Source organism: Lemur catta, chromosome 14, assembly GCF_020740605.2.
Source record: "Lemur catta isolate mLemCat1 chromosome 14, mLemCat1.pri, whole genome shotgun sequence".
Taxonomy (NCBI): Eukaryota; Metazoa; Chordata; class Mammalia; order Primates; family Lemuridae; genus Lemur; species Lemur catta.
The window spans coordinates 49,350,173-49,366,533 of record NC_059141.1 but is presented as its reverse complement, the minus strand read 5'-3'; the positions used below and the strand labels follow the sequence as shown (position 1 = coordinate 49,366,533).

The following is a 16,361-nucleotide window of genomic DNA, read 5'->3' as shown; positions in this document are numbered from 1 at the left end:
AATAACTTTTTACATTAACCCATTTCACATCAATTCCCTTCACTGATCTTAACTTTTGAGAATCATTCTGCTCTGCCAGTAAGTTTCTGCAAAGCCTCAAACTCTCCAGGGTATAGTAACATCTTTAAACCTCCAAGAGTTGTCATGGTTTTCAAAGCATTTCTCTTTGCCAGATCCAAGATCAAACTCAGTCAATTCCTGTAGACCTTTCCTGGCTTCAAAGTATCCTCAAAGCAAGTGGAGGCCAGTCACCAACAACTCCAGAGGAGCCTTGATGACCCTGGAATTTGGGGTGGCTAGTAATTGTTCTCAGAACATAAAACCTGGAGAATAAAATAAGCTGGTACATCGATAGGGCTTTATAACCTCTATAAATGTCCTGTATCTTAGTCTTATGCCAGAATTTGAAGTCTACATTATCCAGAGTGTACACTAAGACCATCTAAATCACAATTATGGTTGTAAAATCCTGCAGTTTTGGTGGAGCAATGTGATATTTTGTTTTGGCATAACCAATCAATTTATATTATCAAACTCATGATACCTAAATATGATTCTATGACTGACTTTCTAATTGGACTCTTAAAAATGCCTAAATCTTTGCTCATTTTTCCACCCTCCAGACAACATATGTTGGAAAGGGACTTCCAGCTAGGCATACTGGAGTCTGAATCCTATATCATTGGGCAAGTTTCCACCTCTAAGCCTCAGCTTCCCCATATGTAAAATGGAGACAGTCCTACCTTCCTTCATGATATCTTATAATCTTCCAGAACAACCTTGCATGTAAATGGTCTAGGATATACACAGGTATTTTACAATATTAGCTTTCTTCTAGTTTTTTTTTTTTTTTTTTTTTTGAGACAGAGTCTCGCTCTGTCACCCAGGCTAGAGTGCCCTGGTGTTAGCCTAGCTCACAGCAACCTAAAACTCCTGGGCTCAAGAGATTCTCCTGCCTCAGCCATATGCACCACCACACCTGGTTAATTTTTTCTATTTTTAGTAGAGACAGGGTCTCACTCTTGCTCAGGCTGGTCTCAAACTCCTGACCTCAAATGATCCTCCAGCCTCAGCCTCCCAGAGTGCTAGGATTACAGGTGTGAGCCACCAGGCCCGACCCAGTTTCTCATTCTTAAAAGGCAGGTTATTACAGCCCAAAAGCGATTTCCATAATGAATCTACCTTTGCAAATTTGAGAATATGTGTTAAGCAAAACAATATAAATCTCCTAATTACAAAATCAATAAGCAACCTAACTGTTCTTACACTTATGGGTTGATCATAAATGATTAAAGAACGATTTGAATATGCCATGAACATTTTGGCTGAGGGCTTTGAAGCAGGAGATCTTGGAAGGCAGCAGATCGTAAAGCTGTCCAAGAGACCCAGGGCCTAACCCAAAGTCCAATACTCCCACAGTCACTGTCTTTCCCAAGACAAAGGCTGAAAAGTTATTTAGTACCTAGACTCAGCTCTATGTCATACATGAACAAATCTCTCCCTGGGCCTTGCTCAGACCAGGTCAGAAGAGAATAGATGACTCAAAGAACTCCATTTATTGACCTCCAAACTGAACAATTTTAAGATCTTTGCACAAGTGTTTTAAGAGGACCTTGACCTTATTCCCACGGCTATGCTCACGGCAGTCAGCTTGTTTCTGTTGCTGAAGTTTCTGTATTTGTTTTCTGAGAAGCTAAGAGGACTTCCCGTGCACGTTTCCTTCGCAGTCTCTCAGCATTTGTGATAATCATAGGATGCAAAGGGAAAAAGCCAGAAAGACCTAAAAGCAAAAGAACTTTCATTTATTATAACACAGTACAAGCCAGTCTCCTTGGGAACTCTGCCTCACAGAACTGAGGTCTGAGACCTGACCCAGAGCATGAAGGTAAACCATGCTCACTTGCCAAACTCTGTACTACCTCCTCTTCTCCCCCTGATTTACTGCAAGGAGACAGTGGATGATGTCTACTTACTAACACTATTCTCCTGACTTGAAAAAAAGTTAAAGTGACAAGATGGCCAATCAATACACACTATTCCCATTTTTAGCAAAAAGTTCTAGTCACCCAAAAAGTCTCACAAAGGAGTCTATTAAAGGGCCTCCAGATTCAAAATGGCAATTAGATCACAACTTAAGCTCCCATTCAAGTCCTGAGCAGCCTGGAAGGAATGAAAATCATTCTTCATTCTCATTATCCTTGAGCTGATTTCAGTTTAAAACCCCTCAATGAGGTAAGACCAGAGCTGAGTTACCCAGAAGCTTTTCCATAGGCTTAGAGAGGTGGGCCCCACAGCCAATCCAATACCGGATCCTGTCCAGGTTAAGGGCAACGAGTTTTTCTCCATGGGTGTTGGGCAGTGGATCATAGGAACCCAACTGCTCTACGAAACGGCCATCCCTGGGACACTTGTTGTGAGCAGCCACGATGCGGTAGAAAGGCCGGTTGGTGCAGCCACCCAGAGCAAGGCGGATGGTTAAGTGGCCCCCGTGGTAGGCCTTGCAGAAGACGGTAGCTGTAGAAAAATCGCTGGTTAGTGCACAAGAAATAAGGACGCAAAACGGGCAAAATGAGGTAGACGGAACAATTCCCTTTTTCCACTTAAATATCCTCACTTCTAATCTATCCTTGTTAATCTATCTTAGATATCGTCTTCTTTGTGAAACCCCTCTTTATCTACTGCCAGAAATGCCCTCCTCCTCATCCAGGTCTACTCCGCATAGACCTGCCGTTTACTAGCTCTTATGACCTTGTGCTGAAGACTCCGTTGCCTCATCTGTAAAATGAAATGAGAATTTCAGCGACAATTAAGTGGGAGAAAAACTAAAACAAAGATCAAACGTGAGGCAGTGTGTCTCTTTCAGGTTCAGGTTGCCTCCGGCACGCCTTGGAGCGCCGCTCCACCCGGTCCCGAATGCCCAAGCCCCCACGAACGCCCGGAAGGACTCGCGGGGTCCCGATGACTCACTGAGGTGCACCATGGTGCGGCCGGCGAGCGGCTCCCCGGGGCTTCCCGCTGCCTGCACTGACCGGCCCCACGGCCTTGGCGGGGCGAGGATCCGAACCCAAACGCCCGACGCAGCCCACCAGTGGACCTCACCGCGGGACCACCCCAGCCTGAAAGCCTCAGTTCCGGAAGCGGGTTGTCCGCTCGCCCCGCCTTTTCCGCTTTCCGCGCCTACACTTCCCATAATGCAACGCGGTGACGACTGATGGGCCTTAAACTGCCGCAAAAGGGGCGCGTTCCGATTGGTGTCCCGTGGGAATTTCGGTGCCGTCCCTCACTGGGCTGAGTTCCTGCTGGAGTGAGGAGCCCTGGTGGAATCCGAGGCGCGCCAAGAGAAGTGCTGAATTCTCTATGAATCCATGCATCCTGCAAACGTTTTTTGAGCACCCATTAGGGCCGAGGCGCAGAACTGAGAACGCAGCCATGAAAGGGCGCTGTTCCTGCCCCAGTGGTGCTCAGTCTGGTGGGGAGACGGTGAGGCTGGACCAGAGGAGCTAGGGCGGCCTGTACACAGTGCGGGGGCTGGGCACGCTTGACACTTCCTCGGGAAAACTTCACAAAGCAGGTAGCGTTAGGGCCGGGCCTGGGGGAAGGATTATAAATGACTGTAGAGTTTACTTTTTCCTTCTCTGGTAACTAATTTGCCTCTCACCTTCCCACCTATTCTCCCACCCCCAAAGTGGTATTCAAGCCTTAAAAAATAAAGCACAAGGAATCTTTACTCCTGCTTTTGCGGTGCTGTGATCCAGGAGGGCAGGGGTGAAATAATGACTTGTTATCTCTAACCCTAGAATACGGCCTCAGTGGTGAAAGCTTTTACAACTATATTATAGGGTAGTGGTGTCTTCATGGAGCCCTTGTAGTTTATATCTGTGAAGATACCTGTGCTTGGTTAGAGGGAGTCAATACCTCCACCTTCAGCAAAGACCTCTCTGTTCAGCATTTTTGTTCACTGTTGGTTCCAAAGGGGCTGGCCACAACTATTTAATAGTATGCTCTTTGCCCTAATACAGTGACCAAGTCTAGCTGTCTTCCATAGGCCCACCTTTGAAAATGATGCCTTAATTCCCAAGTTTCAGTTAGGTGGACCTGGCTAGGGTTCACTTAGCAGCTGACTTCCTCCAGGAGTGATCTGATAAGCTTTCATCAGAAAGCCTAATAGTGACCCCAATGTATAGAGTAGCTATACTATATATAATTTTTAATATATATAAAATTACATATACTCAGTATACATTAATTAACTTCAGAACCACACTGATGAATTTTGAGTCTCTTACTTCAATTTTTTATTGTGATCTAGTTTACTGTCAACCAGTAAAACATCTAGTAACATAGCCGATGGAAATAAATGAATGGGTTTCTGTTTATGGTGAAGATTCTTTTGTTTTCCAGCTCCAGGCTTCATATGGTGAAACTTTCTCTGGGAAGGAAAGCAGCTCAGAGTCCCACACAGGAAATTCTTCAGCTGGAAGGATGTCAGAAAGATGGATTTCCAAAGCCAACCATTTCCTGTACCATGCGGATCTCTGCAAGCAGAGCCTCATCTTTCAATTTCAGCTACATGAGAGAGGAAGGAAGGGAAGGACATGTCATACCTGATGTACCTATGTGGCTTTGAAGACCCTTCATTTGTGGGACCACAGCTACAGAACATAGTTCCTTGGGATGGAATTGGTTCTTCCTATATTCCCTATTTCATGAAAGCTCCATTAAAAGACCTTAGAACATTGTGCTGGTTACATGGATATGGTTCCTTTGTGAGAATTCATCAAGCAATGTGAACACTCATGATTTATACATTTTTTGGTAAAATAACTTTATTAATGTTTATTTTTTAAAGTGTTCATATTATCACCAACGTCTCTAGGCTAATGTGTAGTATTCTCATTTGGCAAGTGACAGCAAGTAATCAAAGACACAGGAATCACAGGCTTTTATTAGATCTCGATTTAATTTTAGAATCTAGATGTGTAGTAGAGACATCTAGTAGCCTACTGAATACCCATTCTCTCTTATTAACAAAATCTTGATTTTTTTTCAGGACAGCAATGCAATCAGTTAAAAAGTCACATTTTTCTGCCTCCCTTGCATCTATTGGTAGTCATACGACCAACTGTGGCCCAATGAAATGTAAGCTAAAGTCACTGGATGGGACACCTGGGAAAAGCCCTTTAAAGGGAAGTGAGGGCCTTTGTCTCTTATGCCTGGGCACAGAGCTGGGGTCCAAAAAAATAAATAAAATAAAATAAAGGGAAGTGAAATAGCTATAGCATGGCCCCCTTTTCCTTTTCCCTTTATTTTTCCTGAAACATGGGCTTGGTAGGTGGAGCTACATTAGCTATCTTGCAACTATAAGGGATGAAAACTGCGTGCTACAATTGGCAGAGCAGAAAGATAGAGGTTAGGTCCCTGATGACACTGTGGAGCTGTGGTACCAACCCTGGACTTTTCACTAGGTAAGAAAAAAATAAATTTGTTTAAGCCATTGTCTTATTACTTGTCAGGTCCAATTACTTGCAATTCATATCTAATAAATAGACCAGGGGTTGTTCATGAGCCAAATGCTGCCCACCACCTGTTTTTTATAAGTAAAACTGTATTGAAACATAGCCAATCATTTATGTATTATCTATTGCTGCTTTTGCACTTAAAAGTGCAGAATTTCGTAGTTGCAACCGAGACTTTGGCCTGCAAACTCTAAACAATTTCCTATTTTGCCCTTTACAGAAAAAGATAGCTGACCCCTGGACTAGACCAACCCCCTACATTTTACACATGAGGAAAATGAAGCCCAGAAAGGTTAACACAGTAAGTTAATGGCAAAACCAGAACCATAATTCAGGTCAACTGATTCAGGCTATCTGTCTTTCTCTTAAACCATAGTCTCTCTAAAGAGCTGGAAGAAAGATCACCCATGGACTATGTAGGTTATTATTACAAACCCAGCAATTCTGTGATAAGGGCAAAGATGGTTAAGAAAAGCTTCAAGAAAAATACTCGCGTCATGCAATGCTCTGAAGTCCTGAATTAAGCCAGTACCTTCCTCCCAGTTTCCCAACCTCAGTATGGTGCACACAAATGATAGAGGTGTCTGTGTCATACCTTCATTGTATACTTGTAGGCCTGTTCAGCTTCCAGTTGCCGTCCAGCCTGAAAAAAGTACAGCAGCTGGTGATGATGACTTGTCACAAACATTATGGTATGAAGTTCACTGAATTGCCAGGGGCATTTTCCAGCACACATTCCCTTCCTACCACCACCACCTTTGTTTCCCTCCTGCCATAAGGAGGCAGTGGCCCAAATGATGTGAGGATCCAGAATAGCCAAAACAATTTTGAAAAATAATAATTTGTTGCTATTATATACATTGCTGCCGTAAACAATCCTCGTACATGTCTTCCTGAATTTTTCTTAGGATTATATCTAGATATGACATTGCCAAATTATAGATATCAATGTGACTACATAATGCCACATTGCACTTAAAAGTTGTTGTACCAATTTACATCCACTATCAATTATGAGACTCCTCATCGATGTCGGTAATACCATGCTTTAATTGTTGCCAATCTAATGGCAGTCAATTTCTGCCACGTCATTAAATTGCTCATGCTTACTAGTGACACAGATCTTCTTTTCATACATGTATTGACTTTTATAACTTCCACAGCAGCAAACTGCATTTTTCTATCCTCTGCTCATTTTTAAATCAGGTTGTTCCTAGAGTTTTTTCCCTTATTATAGGGACTATGTATATAACCTGGATGCTAATTGTTTACTAGTTACAAATGTTGCAAATATTTATAATAAAGGCCTTAAGCTTTATATTAGTGTCCTTTTTATCCATGAGTTTCTAACTTTTACATAGTTAATTTACTGATATTTTATTTTGTTTTATTTTTGAGACAGAGTCTCGCTCTGTTGCCTGGGCTAGAGTGCCGTGGCGTCAGCCTAGCTCACAGCAACCTCAAACTCCCAGGCTCAAGCAATCCTTCTGCCTCAGCCTCCCGAGTAGCTGGGACTACAGGCATGTGCCACCATGCCTGGCTAATTTTTTCTGTATATATTTTTAGTTGTCCAGATAATTTCTTTCTATTTTTGGTAGAGACAGGGGTCTCGCTCTTGCTCAGACTGGTCTCGAACTCAGCCTCCCAGAGTGCTAGGATTACAGGCGTGAGCCACCGCGCCCGGCCCCCCTCATCACTATTTATTGAATAGTCCCATTTGTTCCTCATTTAGGAGGATGTTATGTTGTCTTTTTAAAATAGCTATATTAAGGTATAATTTACATGCCACAAAATCCACTAATTTGGGGGTTCAGTTGTGTAATCATCTCCTCAATTCAGTTTTAGAAGACTTCTACTACCCCAAACAGTTCTTTCATGCCTGTTTGCAGTCAGTCCCCATTCCCACCCTTGGCTCTAGGCAACCATTTATCTATTTTCTGTCTCTATAGTTTTCTTTATTTCAAATACATGGGATCATATAATAGAAATATAGTATTTTGTGCCTTGCTGCTTTAACTTAGGATGATGTTTTTGAGGTTCATCCATATTGTTACATGAATCAGAATTTCATTTTAACTACTAAGTAGCACTCCACTGTGTAAAAATACCTCATTTTGTTTACCCATTCAATGTTTCCAGTTTGGGGCTATTACTAAATGCTGTGATTAAAGTTCACATGCAAATCTTTGTGTGGACCTATGTTTTCATTTTTCTTGGCTAGATATGGAGAGGTGGAATTGCTGGGACATACGGTAAATATATGTTTAGTTCTTTTAGAATCTGCCAAACTGTTTTCCAAAGTGATTGTACCAATTTACAACCCTACTAATAGTGTATGAAAGTTCTAGTTTATCCACATCCTTGTATTGTCTGTCTTTTTGATTTAAGCTATCCTTTTTTTTTTTTAACAGGATGGTTTATGGCAACAAGAAAAGCCTAACACTGGAAGAGGGAATTCATCCCCAAAGAGCTGCCATCGTGCTTCTCTGCCTCAGTTTCTTCATTTGTAATAAAAGAGTATTGGGCTCAATCAGCACTGTCTAATAGTGGGAGCCACGTAGCAATTTTAAATGTTCTCTTAGCCACATTAAAAAGGTGAAAAGAAACAGATGGAGTTAATTTTAACAGCATATTTTATTTTTGATTTGAGCTATTCTAGTAGCTGTGTTAGCATAGTGTCACTTTGCATTATCTTGATGAGGTATCTTTAAAAATGTTTTTGACATAATTTCAGATTAAAGTTACAATAGCAGTTCTATCCTCCCTCCCTCCCTCCCTCCCTCTCTCTCTCTCTCTCTCTCTCTCTCTCTCTCTCCCCATACACATACATATGCCAATGTATACGGTAGTCCTCCTTATCTGTGGTTTCGCTTTCTGCAGTTTGACTCAACCTTGGTCCACCACAGTCTGAAATTATTAAATGGAAAATCCCAGAAATAATCCATAAGTTTTAAATTGCACATGGCCGTTCTGAGTACCATGATGAAATCTTCCACTGTTCTGCCTGGGACGTGAATCATGCCTTTGTCCAGTGTTTCCGTGCTGTAGGCACTACACATCAGCTAGTAACCTAGTAGGCCTCTGGGTTATATATAGATCAACTGTCATGGTATTATTGTGCTCGTGTTCAAGTAACCCTTATTTTACTTAATAATGTCCCCAAAGCACAAGAGTACCAATGCTGGCAATTGGGTTATGCCAAAGAGAAGCCATAAAGTGTTTCCTTTATGTGAAAAGGTGAAAGTTCTTGACTTAATAAGGAAAGAAAAAAATCGTATGCTGAGGTTGCTAAAATCTATGTTAAGGAACGAATCTTCTGTGAAATTGTGAAGAAGGAAAAAGAAATTTGTGCATAGTGTATCTATGGTTCAGTGCTATCCTTGGTTTCAAGCATCTACTCGAGGTCTTGGAATGTATCCCCAGGGGAAGAGGGGGCACTACTGTATATATAAACACACACACACATATACATGCATACTTTAACTTTTCCTGAACATTTGAGAGTAAATTGTAGACATGATGCAATTTTAATATCTCAGTGTGTGTTTTCTAAAATCAAGGATATTCTCTCATTTAACCACAGTACAACCATCAAAATCAGGAAATTAATATAGATAGAATACTATTAACGAATCTATAGACCTTATTCAGATTTTTCCAATTGTTCTAATAATGTCCTTTAAAGCAAAATAAAATCCAGGATCATGCATTGTATTCATTATTTATGTCTTTAAACTGGAATAGTTCCTGAGTCTTTGTGTTTCATGGCATTGGTATTTCTTAAAAGTACAGAACAGTTATTTTATAAAATATTCCTCAATTTGTGTTTGTCTGATGTTTCCCCATGGTCATATCATGTTATAAACTTTTGGCAGGAATATCACAAAATGATGTGTTCTCAGTGCATCATATCAGGAAGCACAAACTGTTTATCCCAATACTGGTGATGTTAACTTTGATCATTTATTTAGATTGTTATCTGTCAGGTTTCTCTATTACAATGTTAGCATTTTCCCCTTTGTAATTAATAAGTAGATTAATAAGAGATACTTTGAGACTGTGTAAATATTCTCTTACTCCTTAAAGTTTCACCCATAATTTTAACATACATTAATGACTATTCACTGAATCACTTATGATGGTTTCCAAATTGTGATTTTTCTAATTCCATCATTCTTTATATATTTCTTTTCTTTTCTTTTCTTTTTTTCTTTTTCTTTCTTTCTTTCTTTCTTTTTTTTTTTGAGATGGAGTCTTACTCTGTCACCTAGGCTAGAGTGCCATGGCATCAGCCTAGCTCACTGCAACCTCAGACTCCTGGGCTCAAGTGATCCTCCTGCCTCAGTCTCCCGAGAAGCTGGGACTACAGGCGCACATCACCACGCCTGGCTAATTTTTTCTATTTTTAGTAGAGTCGGGGTCTCACTCTTGGCTCAGGCTGGTTTCAACTCCTGAGCTCAAGTGATCCTCCCGTCTCAGCCTCCCAGAATGCTAGGATTACAGGAGTGAGCCACCATACCCAGCCTGGATCATAGATTCTTATTTGTAATCCTTTTCTATATTTATTTATTTGGATGCCCAAATTATTCCAGATTTGGCCAGTGGGAGCTCCCTTTGAGCTAGTTTCTATGTCTTTAATTTTTTCCCCATGTCTTTTTGACATGTCCCAATCTTTCTTTTAACATTTTTTACTTTTTGACTCAATAAGACATTCCAGACTCATCTTTTACTTTCTTTGCACCAGTTTTGGAATTGTCAGCCATTTTCCAAGAAGCCTCTTGTCTTTCCCCCACCTCTTTCCCCTCTAAACTGGACAAATCCATTAGTTCCTTATAATGGATTTACAATTCAAGACTTGAGCACCAGATGTGCTCATGGCTCCCCCTCATTCATTTTTTATATATAGATATATACAGACATAGGTATGTATTTCTATATATGTGTGTATATTTCTATGTATCTATCTATGTCTGTGTCTATTGACTTTATCAAACCATGAGCTTGTATCAATATCTCCAGTTCTAATCTACCAGTACAAGGTCATTTTACCCTTCTCATTTCCATATTTGTAACTTCCTTTTCTGACAGTGAAAAATGTGGCTTCCATTATCCATAATATAATTACTAATAAGTAAGTTACAGAATACTTAGTAATTTCAGAAATGCTAACTCATGCCTCTGCAAAAAAGAAGCCTACAAGATTCCAAAATTTTTATAAAGGTTTTTCTTTTCTCTTTAGCCTGATACATAATATATATATGTATATCTATATTTTTTCAAAGAATGTTTTCAAAAGTATCCTGAGTTAGTTGTTTTTCCCCTGTCAGTATGTCACTCATTTGAAATAGTTTTATTTATATTCAACTATGTGCTTTCCCCATTTTTTACTGATTGTTTGTTTTTAAATGAAACATTAGCATGGTCCCTCTATAAAAAGGCAAAATCACAGAATGTCACCCCCCCATCTCCTCCCTCCTTCTACCCATGCCCACTCATGTCCAGTACAATCTACTCTCATTAATCTCTGGTTTATCCTTCCTGTGCTTCTTTTTGCACAAAAGAGAAGATTCATATATATTTTTTCAGGAATTCTATTTCTTCCTGATTGAGCTTGGGAAGGCTGTGTGTTTCTAAAAATTTGTTCATTTCCTCCTCATTTTCCAATTTGTGTGCATAAAGATTTTTGTAAAATTCATAGATGATGTCATGTATCTCTGTGGCATCGGTCATGATTTCTCCTTTCATGTTCCTGATGGAAGTTATTAAAGATTTTTCTTTTCTGCTCTTGGTTAGTCTAGCCAGTGGTGTGTCTATTTTGTTTATCTTTTCAAAGAACCAACTTTTTGTTGTATTAATTTCCTTTATAGTATTTTTGTTGTCCTTTTCATTTAATTCTGATTTGATCTTAATAATTTCTCTGCCTTCTGCTGGGTTTGGGGTCAGTCTGTTCTTCTTTCTCCAGCTCTTTGAGTCTATTCATTAAGTTGTCTATTTGTAAGTTTTCTGTCTTTTTGAAATAGGCATTTATGGAAATGAATTTTCCTCTCAGGACTGCTTTAGCTGTGTCCCATAGATTTTGATAAGTTGTGTCTCCTTTGTCATTTAATTCAAAGAATGTTTTGATTTCTGACTTCATTTCTTCCTTTACAAAATAGTTGTTCAGGAGAAGGTTGTTTAGCTTCCATGACTTTGAGTAGGAATGAGAATTTCTGTTAGGGTTCATTATTACTTTTATTCCACTGTGATCTGAGAGGATGGATGGTATGCTTTCTATTTTTTAAAATTTTTTAAGACATGCTTTATGCCCTAGGATATGGTCAATCTTAGAGAATGTCCCGTGAGCTGATGAGAAGAATGTATATTCAGTGGATTTCGGGTAGAATGTCCTGTAGATGTCAGTCAGGCCCATTTGTTCTAGCATTCTGTTTAAATCTACTATTTCTTTGCTTATTTTCTGTTTGGAGGATCTGTCCTGTGCTGTCAGTGGGGTGTTAAAGTCTCCAGCTATTACAGTACTGTTGTCTATCATTTGGTTCAGATCAAGTAGGGTTTGCTTTATGAATCTGGGTGTGCCTAGGTTGGGAGCATATATATTAAGTATGGTTATGTCTTCTTGTTGAATTGTGCCTTTCGCCAGTATGTAGTAACCGCCTTTGTCTTTTATTACTTTTGTTGGTTTAAAGACTAAGTTATTGGAAATTAAAACTGCCACATCAGCTTTCTTTTGGCTACCGTTTGCTTGAAATATCAATTTCCATCCTTTTATTTTCAGTCTAAATGCATCTTTGCAGGTTAGGTGAGTTTCCTGAAGACAGCAGATACTTGGTTTGTTTTTTTATCCATTGGCCCCGTCTATGTCTCTTGAGTGGGGAATTCAGGCCATTGACATTTAGTGAGAGAACTGATAAGTGGGACAGATTTCTGTTCATCTTGTTGGGTAGAACTTCATTGCTATGTTTTCTCTCTTGAGCCATTGTGGTGGCTGGAATTTGATCTTTAGCTCTTGCGTGGTTTTACATTCGTGGGTCTTTGTTATGCTGATCCGTGTGTAACTCTCTTTTGAGTACTTCTTGGAGGGCTGGTCTTGTCTTGGTGAATTCCCTCAGTCCTTGTTTATCTGAGAATGTCTTAATTTCTCCTTCGTATAGAAAACTTAGCTTAGCTGGGTACAAGATTCTAGGCTGGGCATTATTCTGTTTCAGAAGAGTGAGAATGGGGCCCCAACTTCTTCTTGCTTGTAAAGTTTCAGTTGAGAAATCTGTCCTTTTTAAAGGTGCTAAAATATTGTACTTTACTTTTTCACTTAATAATATATTCTTGAAATCATTTTACATCAGTTCATAGAGATCTTCCTCATCATTTTTTCAGGTGTATAGTATTCCATATACCATAGTTTAAACATTCACCTATGTAGGGACATTTAGGTTGTTTCCATTACTTTGAAATTGCAATAATAATGCTGCAATTATTAATTTTGACACCCATTTTTGAATTGTTGGAGGAAGGGCTTCAGGGTACATTCCTAGAAAAATCCAATTATTTTTAAATACTATGTAATCAAAACCTAAGTAGCTATATATATGGGTGGGTCTGTCTATTCCTGTCTGTCAAGTCTGTTCCACTTATCTATTTCTATACTAATATCACTTAGTTTTCATTGTTAGAGCTTCATAATAAGGCTTGATGTTTAATAGGAAAGACTTCCCTCCTTATTCCTCTTTCCATATTGTGATAACTAATTTTTTTTTTTTGGCCTTTATTCAGCCAATTGAGTTTTAGGATTCACCTCAATCCCATTTAGTTCCTTAAAAACTATGTTATAATTTTTATTGGAATTGCATTAAATTTAGATAGTAATTTAGGAAAAATTTTCATATTTATGTTATCAAAACTTCCTGCCCATGGACATGATGGGTTACCTCTCTAACTATTAGACCTTCTTTACAATATAGTTTTCTGATTTTCTCCACACAGGTCTTGAATGGGATTTTTAAAATTAGACTTTCAAATTGGTTGTTCCATTTCTTTGTGTTACTCTTTATTGAATATATTTATATGATTCAAAAATCAAAAGGATATAATAAGGTATACCTCAAGAAGTTTTGCTTCCACAGCTCTCCCTATACACCCCATTCCCTAACCCCTGCCTTGATTAGTAATCATCATTCATTTTTGTCTACCCATTCAGTATTGAACCTTTTTATTACATCTTTCAGTTTGTTGATTTGTTTGGGATCCTACCTAATCCTTTACCTCCAATTTCTTTTATGTATGTATGTACATGTGTTACTGCCTTGAGGAACCTCCAGTATAGTGTTGAATAGAAGTGATGATAACAGGTACTTTTGTTCCTGAATTCAAAAGGAATGCCTCTAACTTTTCACCATTTCATCTAATGGTATGGATTTTGGAAGATAAATCTTCAGTATCATTTTGAATGGGTATTGAATTGTAGCCAATGATTTTCATTGTCTCCATTTTGCTAATATTTTTTGTGCCTTCTTTTTTCTTTTGCTCTCCACTGTGTGCCTTCTTTTTTTAAAAAAATTCTTAGTCCTGCAAGAAGTTTGGCTATTTGCTAGTCTTTTTAAAAGACCAGCTTATGATTTTGTTAATCTTCTGTGTTATGTCCTTTTAAAAATTTCATTTATTTCTACTCCTTTTAATTTTCTCAAATATCATTTCTTTGAGTTTCCTTGATTTCCCTTTACTACTTTCTTGGTTTAAATAGTTAATTCATTGATTTTCAATCTTTTTTTCCTAATATGTGTATTTAAGGATATAAATTATCCTCTATTTATTGCTTTAATTTGATCCAGTAGTTCTAATATATAATGGCTTTGTTTTTATTCAGTTTCATTTCAGTTATCTATTGAAGTATAATAAACCAACTCAAAACTTACTGGCTTAAAACATAATATATCATTGCTCCAAAATTCTCTGGGCAGTTTGGTCTGTTCTTCTGCTGGTCTTTCCTGAGGTTACTGATGCATCTGTAGTCATCTGATCTAGGGCTAGAGGTCCAAGATAGCCTTACTCAAATAGAAGTTGATGTTGGCTGTTGACTGACGTTATTTGCTTCTCTTCCACGTTCACTTCAAGCCTCCTTTGGCTAAAATGGGCTTCTTCACAGCATGGTGGTCCCAGAATTTCAAGAGAGCAAGAGCAGTAGCTCAGGGCTTCTAAAGGTCTAGCCTCTGACAATTCACACAATGTCCCTTCCGCCATATTCCATTGGTCAAAGAAAGTCACAAGTTCAGCTTAGATTCAAGGGGATGGAGAAATAAGAAAGAGACGCCATCTCTTGATGGGAGTGAGTGGCAACATCACATTGCAAAGAGTGTAGACATGAAAGTGGAGGCCATTACTATAAAAATCTATAAGGCCTGTATTGGTTTCTATTGCTATATAACAAATTACCACCAATTTAGTGACTTAAAACAATACTCATTTATCATATCACGTTTCCATGGGTCAGAAGTCCGACATTATTCCACTGGTTCTCTGCTTAGGGTCTCATAATACCACAGGCAAGGTGTCATTCGGGCTGGGTTCTTATCTGGAGGCTCTGGAGAAGAATCTACTTCCAAGCTCCTTCAAGTTGTTGGTAGAATTCAGTTCTTTGTACTTGTAGGATGAAGGTCCCTATTTCCTTTCTGGCTCTTGGCAAGGATTGCTGTTAGCTTCCCAATGCCACCCACATTCCTTGACATGTGGTCCTTCTCCATCTTCAAGCCAGCAATGGTGTGTTGGATGCTTCCTGTGCTTCAAATCTCTCTGACTTCCTTTCTGCCCCCCACCAGAGAAAACTCGCTGCTTTTAGATTTGCCTGATTGGGTCAGGCCCATTCAGTAATCTCTGTATTTAAAGGTAAACTAATTTGGCACTTTATTTACATCTGCAAAATCCCTTCACAGCAGTACCTAGATTAGTGTTTGATGGAATAATCTTAGGGGAGGGGGGCCATCTTCAGAATTCTACCTAGCATAATACCTCATATTTGATTTCCTCTTTGACCTATGAATTAATTACAAGAATGTTTTAAGTTTCCAAATGTATATGAGTCTTTTGGTCTATATTTTAGTTATTGATTTATAATTTCACTACAGTGTGATCTGTATGTATTTGTTGAACCTCTCTTTGTGTTCTAGCACATGGTCAACTTTTATGAATAACTCATTTGTTCTCGAAAAGAATATGTGTCCTCTAATTATTAAGTGCAAAGTTCTACATTGGTGTTTGAACTCAAGCCTTTTAATTGGGTTATATACATCTGTATATATCCTTATTCTTTTCCTATTTGGTCTATCAGTTTCTGAGAGAAGTATTAATATAGTAAGATCTTCCCTATTGACTCTTTTAGTTTAGATGAAGAAACTGGGCCCAGTAAAGTTAAGTGACTTGCTCCAGATCCCACAGCTCAATGGAGCAGAGCTGGGCTATGAACTCAGGTATTTCTCCTATTGACATTTGGGATATTTACTTCAAAGAGAAAATCCAGTAATTTTTATTTTGTTCATTTCTCTCATAATAATAATAGTTCCTTTGTCAATTTGGGGTCATGTTGGCCAATGTAAAACTGAGGGCCACTCTCATTATTTCCAGTTTGATCTTAGACTGATATGCAAGTTATTCAAGTCTAACTATGGGAGAGTTATTTTTAATAGGTAAAAACAGGTACCTATCATGAACTCCCACAATATACCTCCACCCAATTTCCCATTTCAATCAAGGACAAGCACCCTCAGCCAGCATTACAACAGGAAGAAATGATGCAGAAAGACTAGTGAAGCATCTTCACTAATCCTTGACTTGGTTTATGTTCTGGTACAATATTGCTCCAAC

The 16,361-nt window shown here is 38.9% G+C and overlaps 2 protein-coding genes and 1 long non-coding RNA gene across 10 annotated transcripts in view; 1 reads left to right on the top strand and 2 right to left on the bottom strand.

The window, feature by feature from the left end:
- Window positions 1-1,537: 1,537 nt before the first annotated feature.
- Window positions 1,538-3,165, bottom strand: MRPS16 (mitochondrial ribosomal protein S16). The gene is made up of 3 exons (XM_045569166.1): window positions 2,968-3,165; window positions 2,254-2,514; window positions 1,538-1,780 (listed from the first exon to the last, which is right to left on the bottom strand). Exons 1-3 carry the CDS (start codon window positions 2,978-2,980, stop codon window positions 1,647-1,649), a joined length of 408 nt encoding a protein of 135 aa, XP_045425122.1. The 5' UTR covers window positions 2,981-3,165; the 3' UTR covers window positions 1,538-1,646.
- A 40-nt stretch (window positions 3,166-3,205) lies between these two features.
- Window positions 3,206-6,717, top strand: LOC123650357. Of its 2 annotated transcripts, none has more exons than XR_006739327.1 (3): window positions 3,206-3,480; window positions 4,402-5,465; window positions 5,737-6,717. It is a non-coding gene; the product is annotated as an uncharacterized LOC123650357 (long non-coding RNA). The 2 variants fall into 2 exon arrangements; XR_006739328.1 differs by having other exon boundaries at window positions 4,402-5,139; window positions 5,737-5,755.
- CFAP70 (cilia and flagella associated protein 70) overlaps window positions 4,272-16,361 on the bottom strand; it is a 75,586-nt gene continuing 63,496 nt past the window's right edge. For all 7 annotated transcript variants that reach the window (XM_045569163.1, XM_045569160.1, XM_045569164.1 and 4 more), the window contains 2 exons: window positions 6,112-6,159; window positions 4,272-4,566 (listed from right to left, as the gene is read on the bottom strand). In XM_045569163.1, coding sequence (XP_045425119.1) covers window positions 4,486-4,566; window positions 6,112-6,159 — 129 coding nt within the window. In that variant the 3' untranslated portion in view covers window positions 4,272-4,485. The remainder of the gene's footprint in view (window positions 4,567-6,111; window positions 6,160-16,361) is intronic.

Bases quoted from the DNA above. Each gene is read 5' to 3' on its own strand.
- MRPS16 (XM_045569166.1), bottom strand. The intron at 1,781-2,253 runs GTAACTCAGCTC...TTTTGCTTTTAG, and splicing joins GCCTATGGAAAAGCTTCTGG to GTCTTTCTGGCTTTTTCCCT.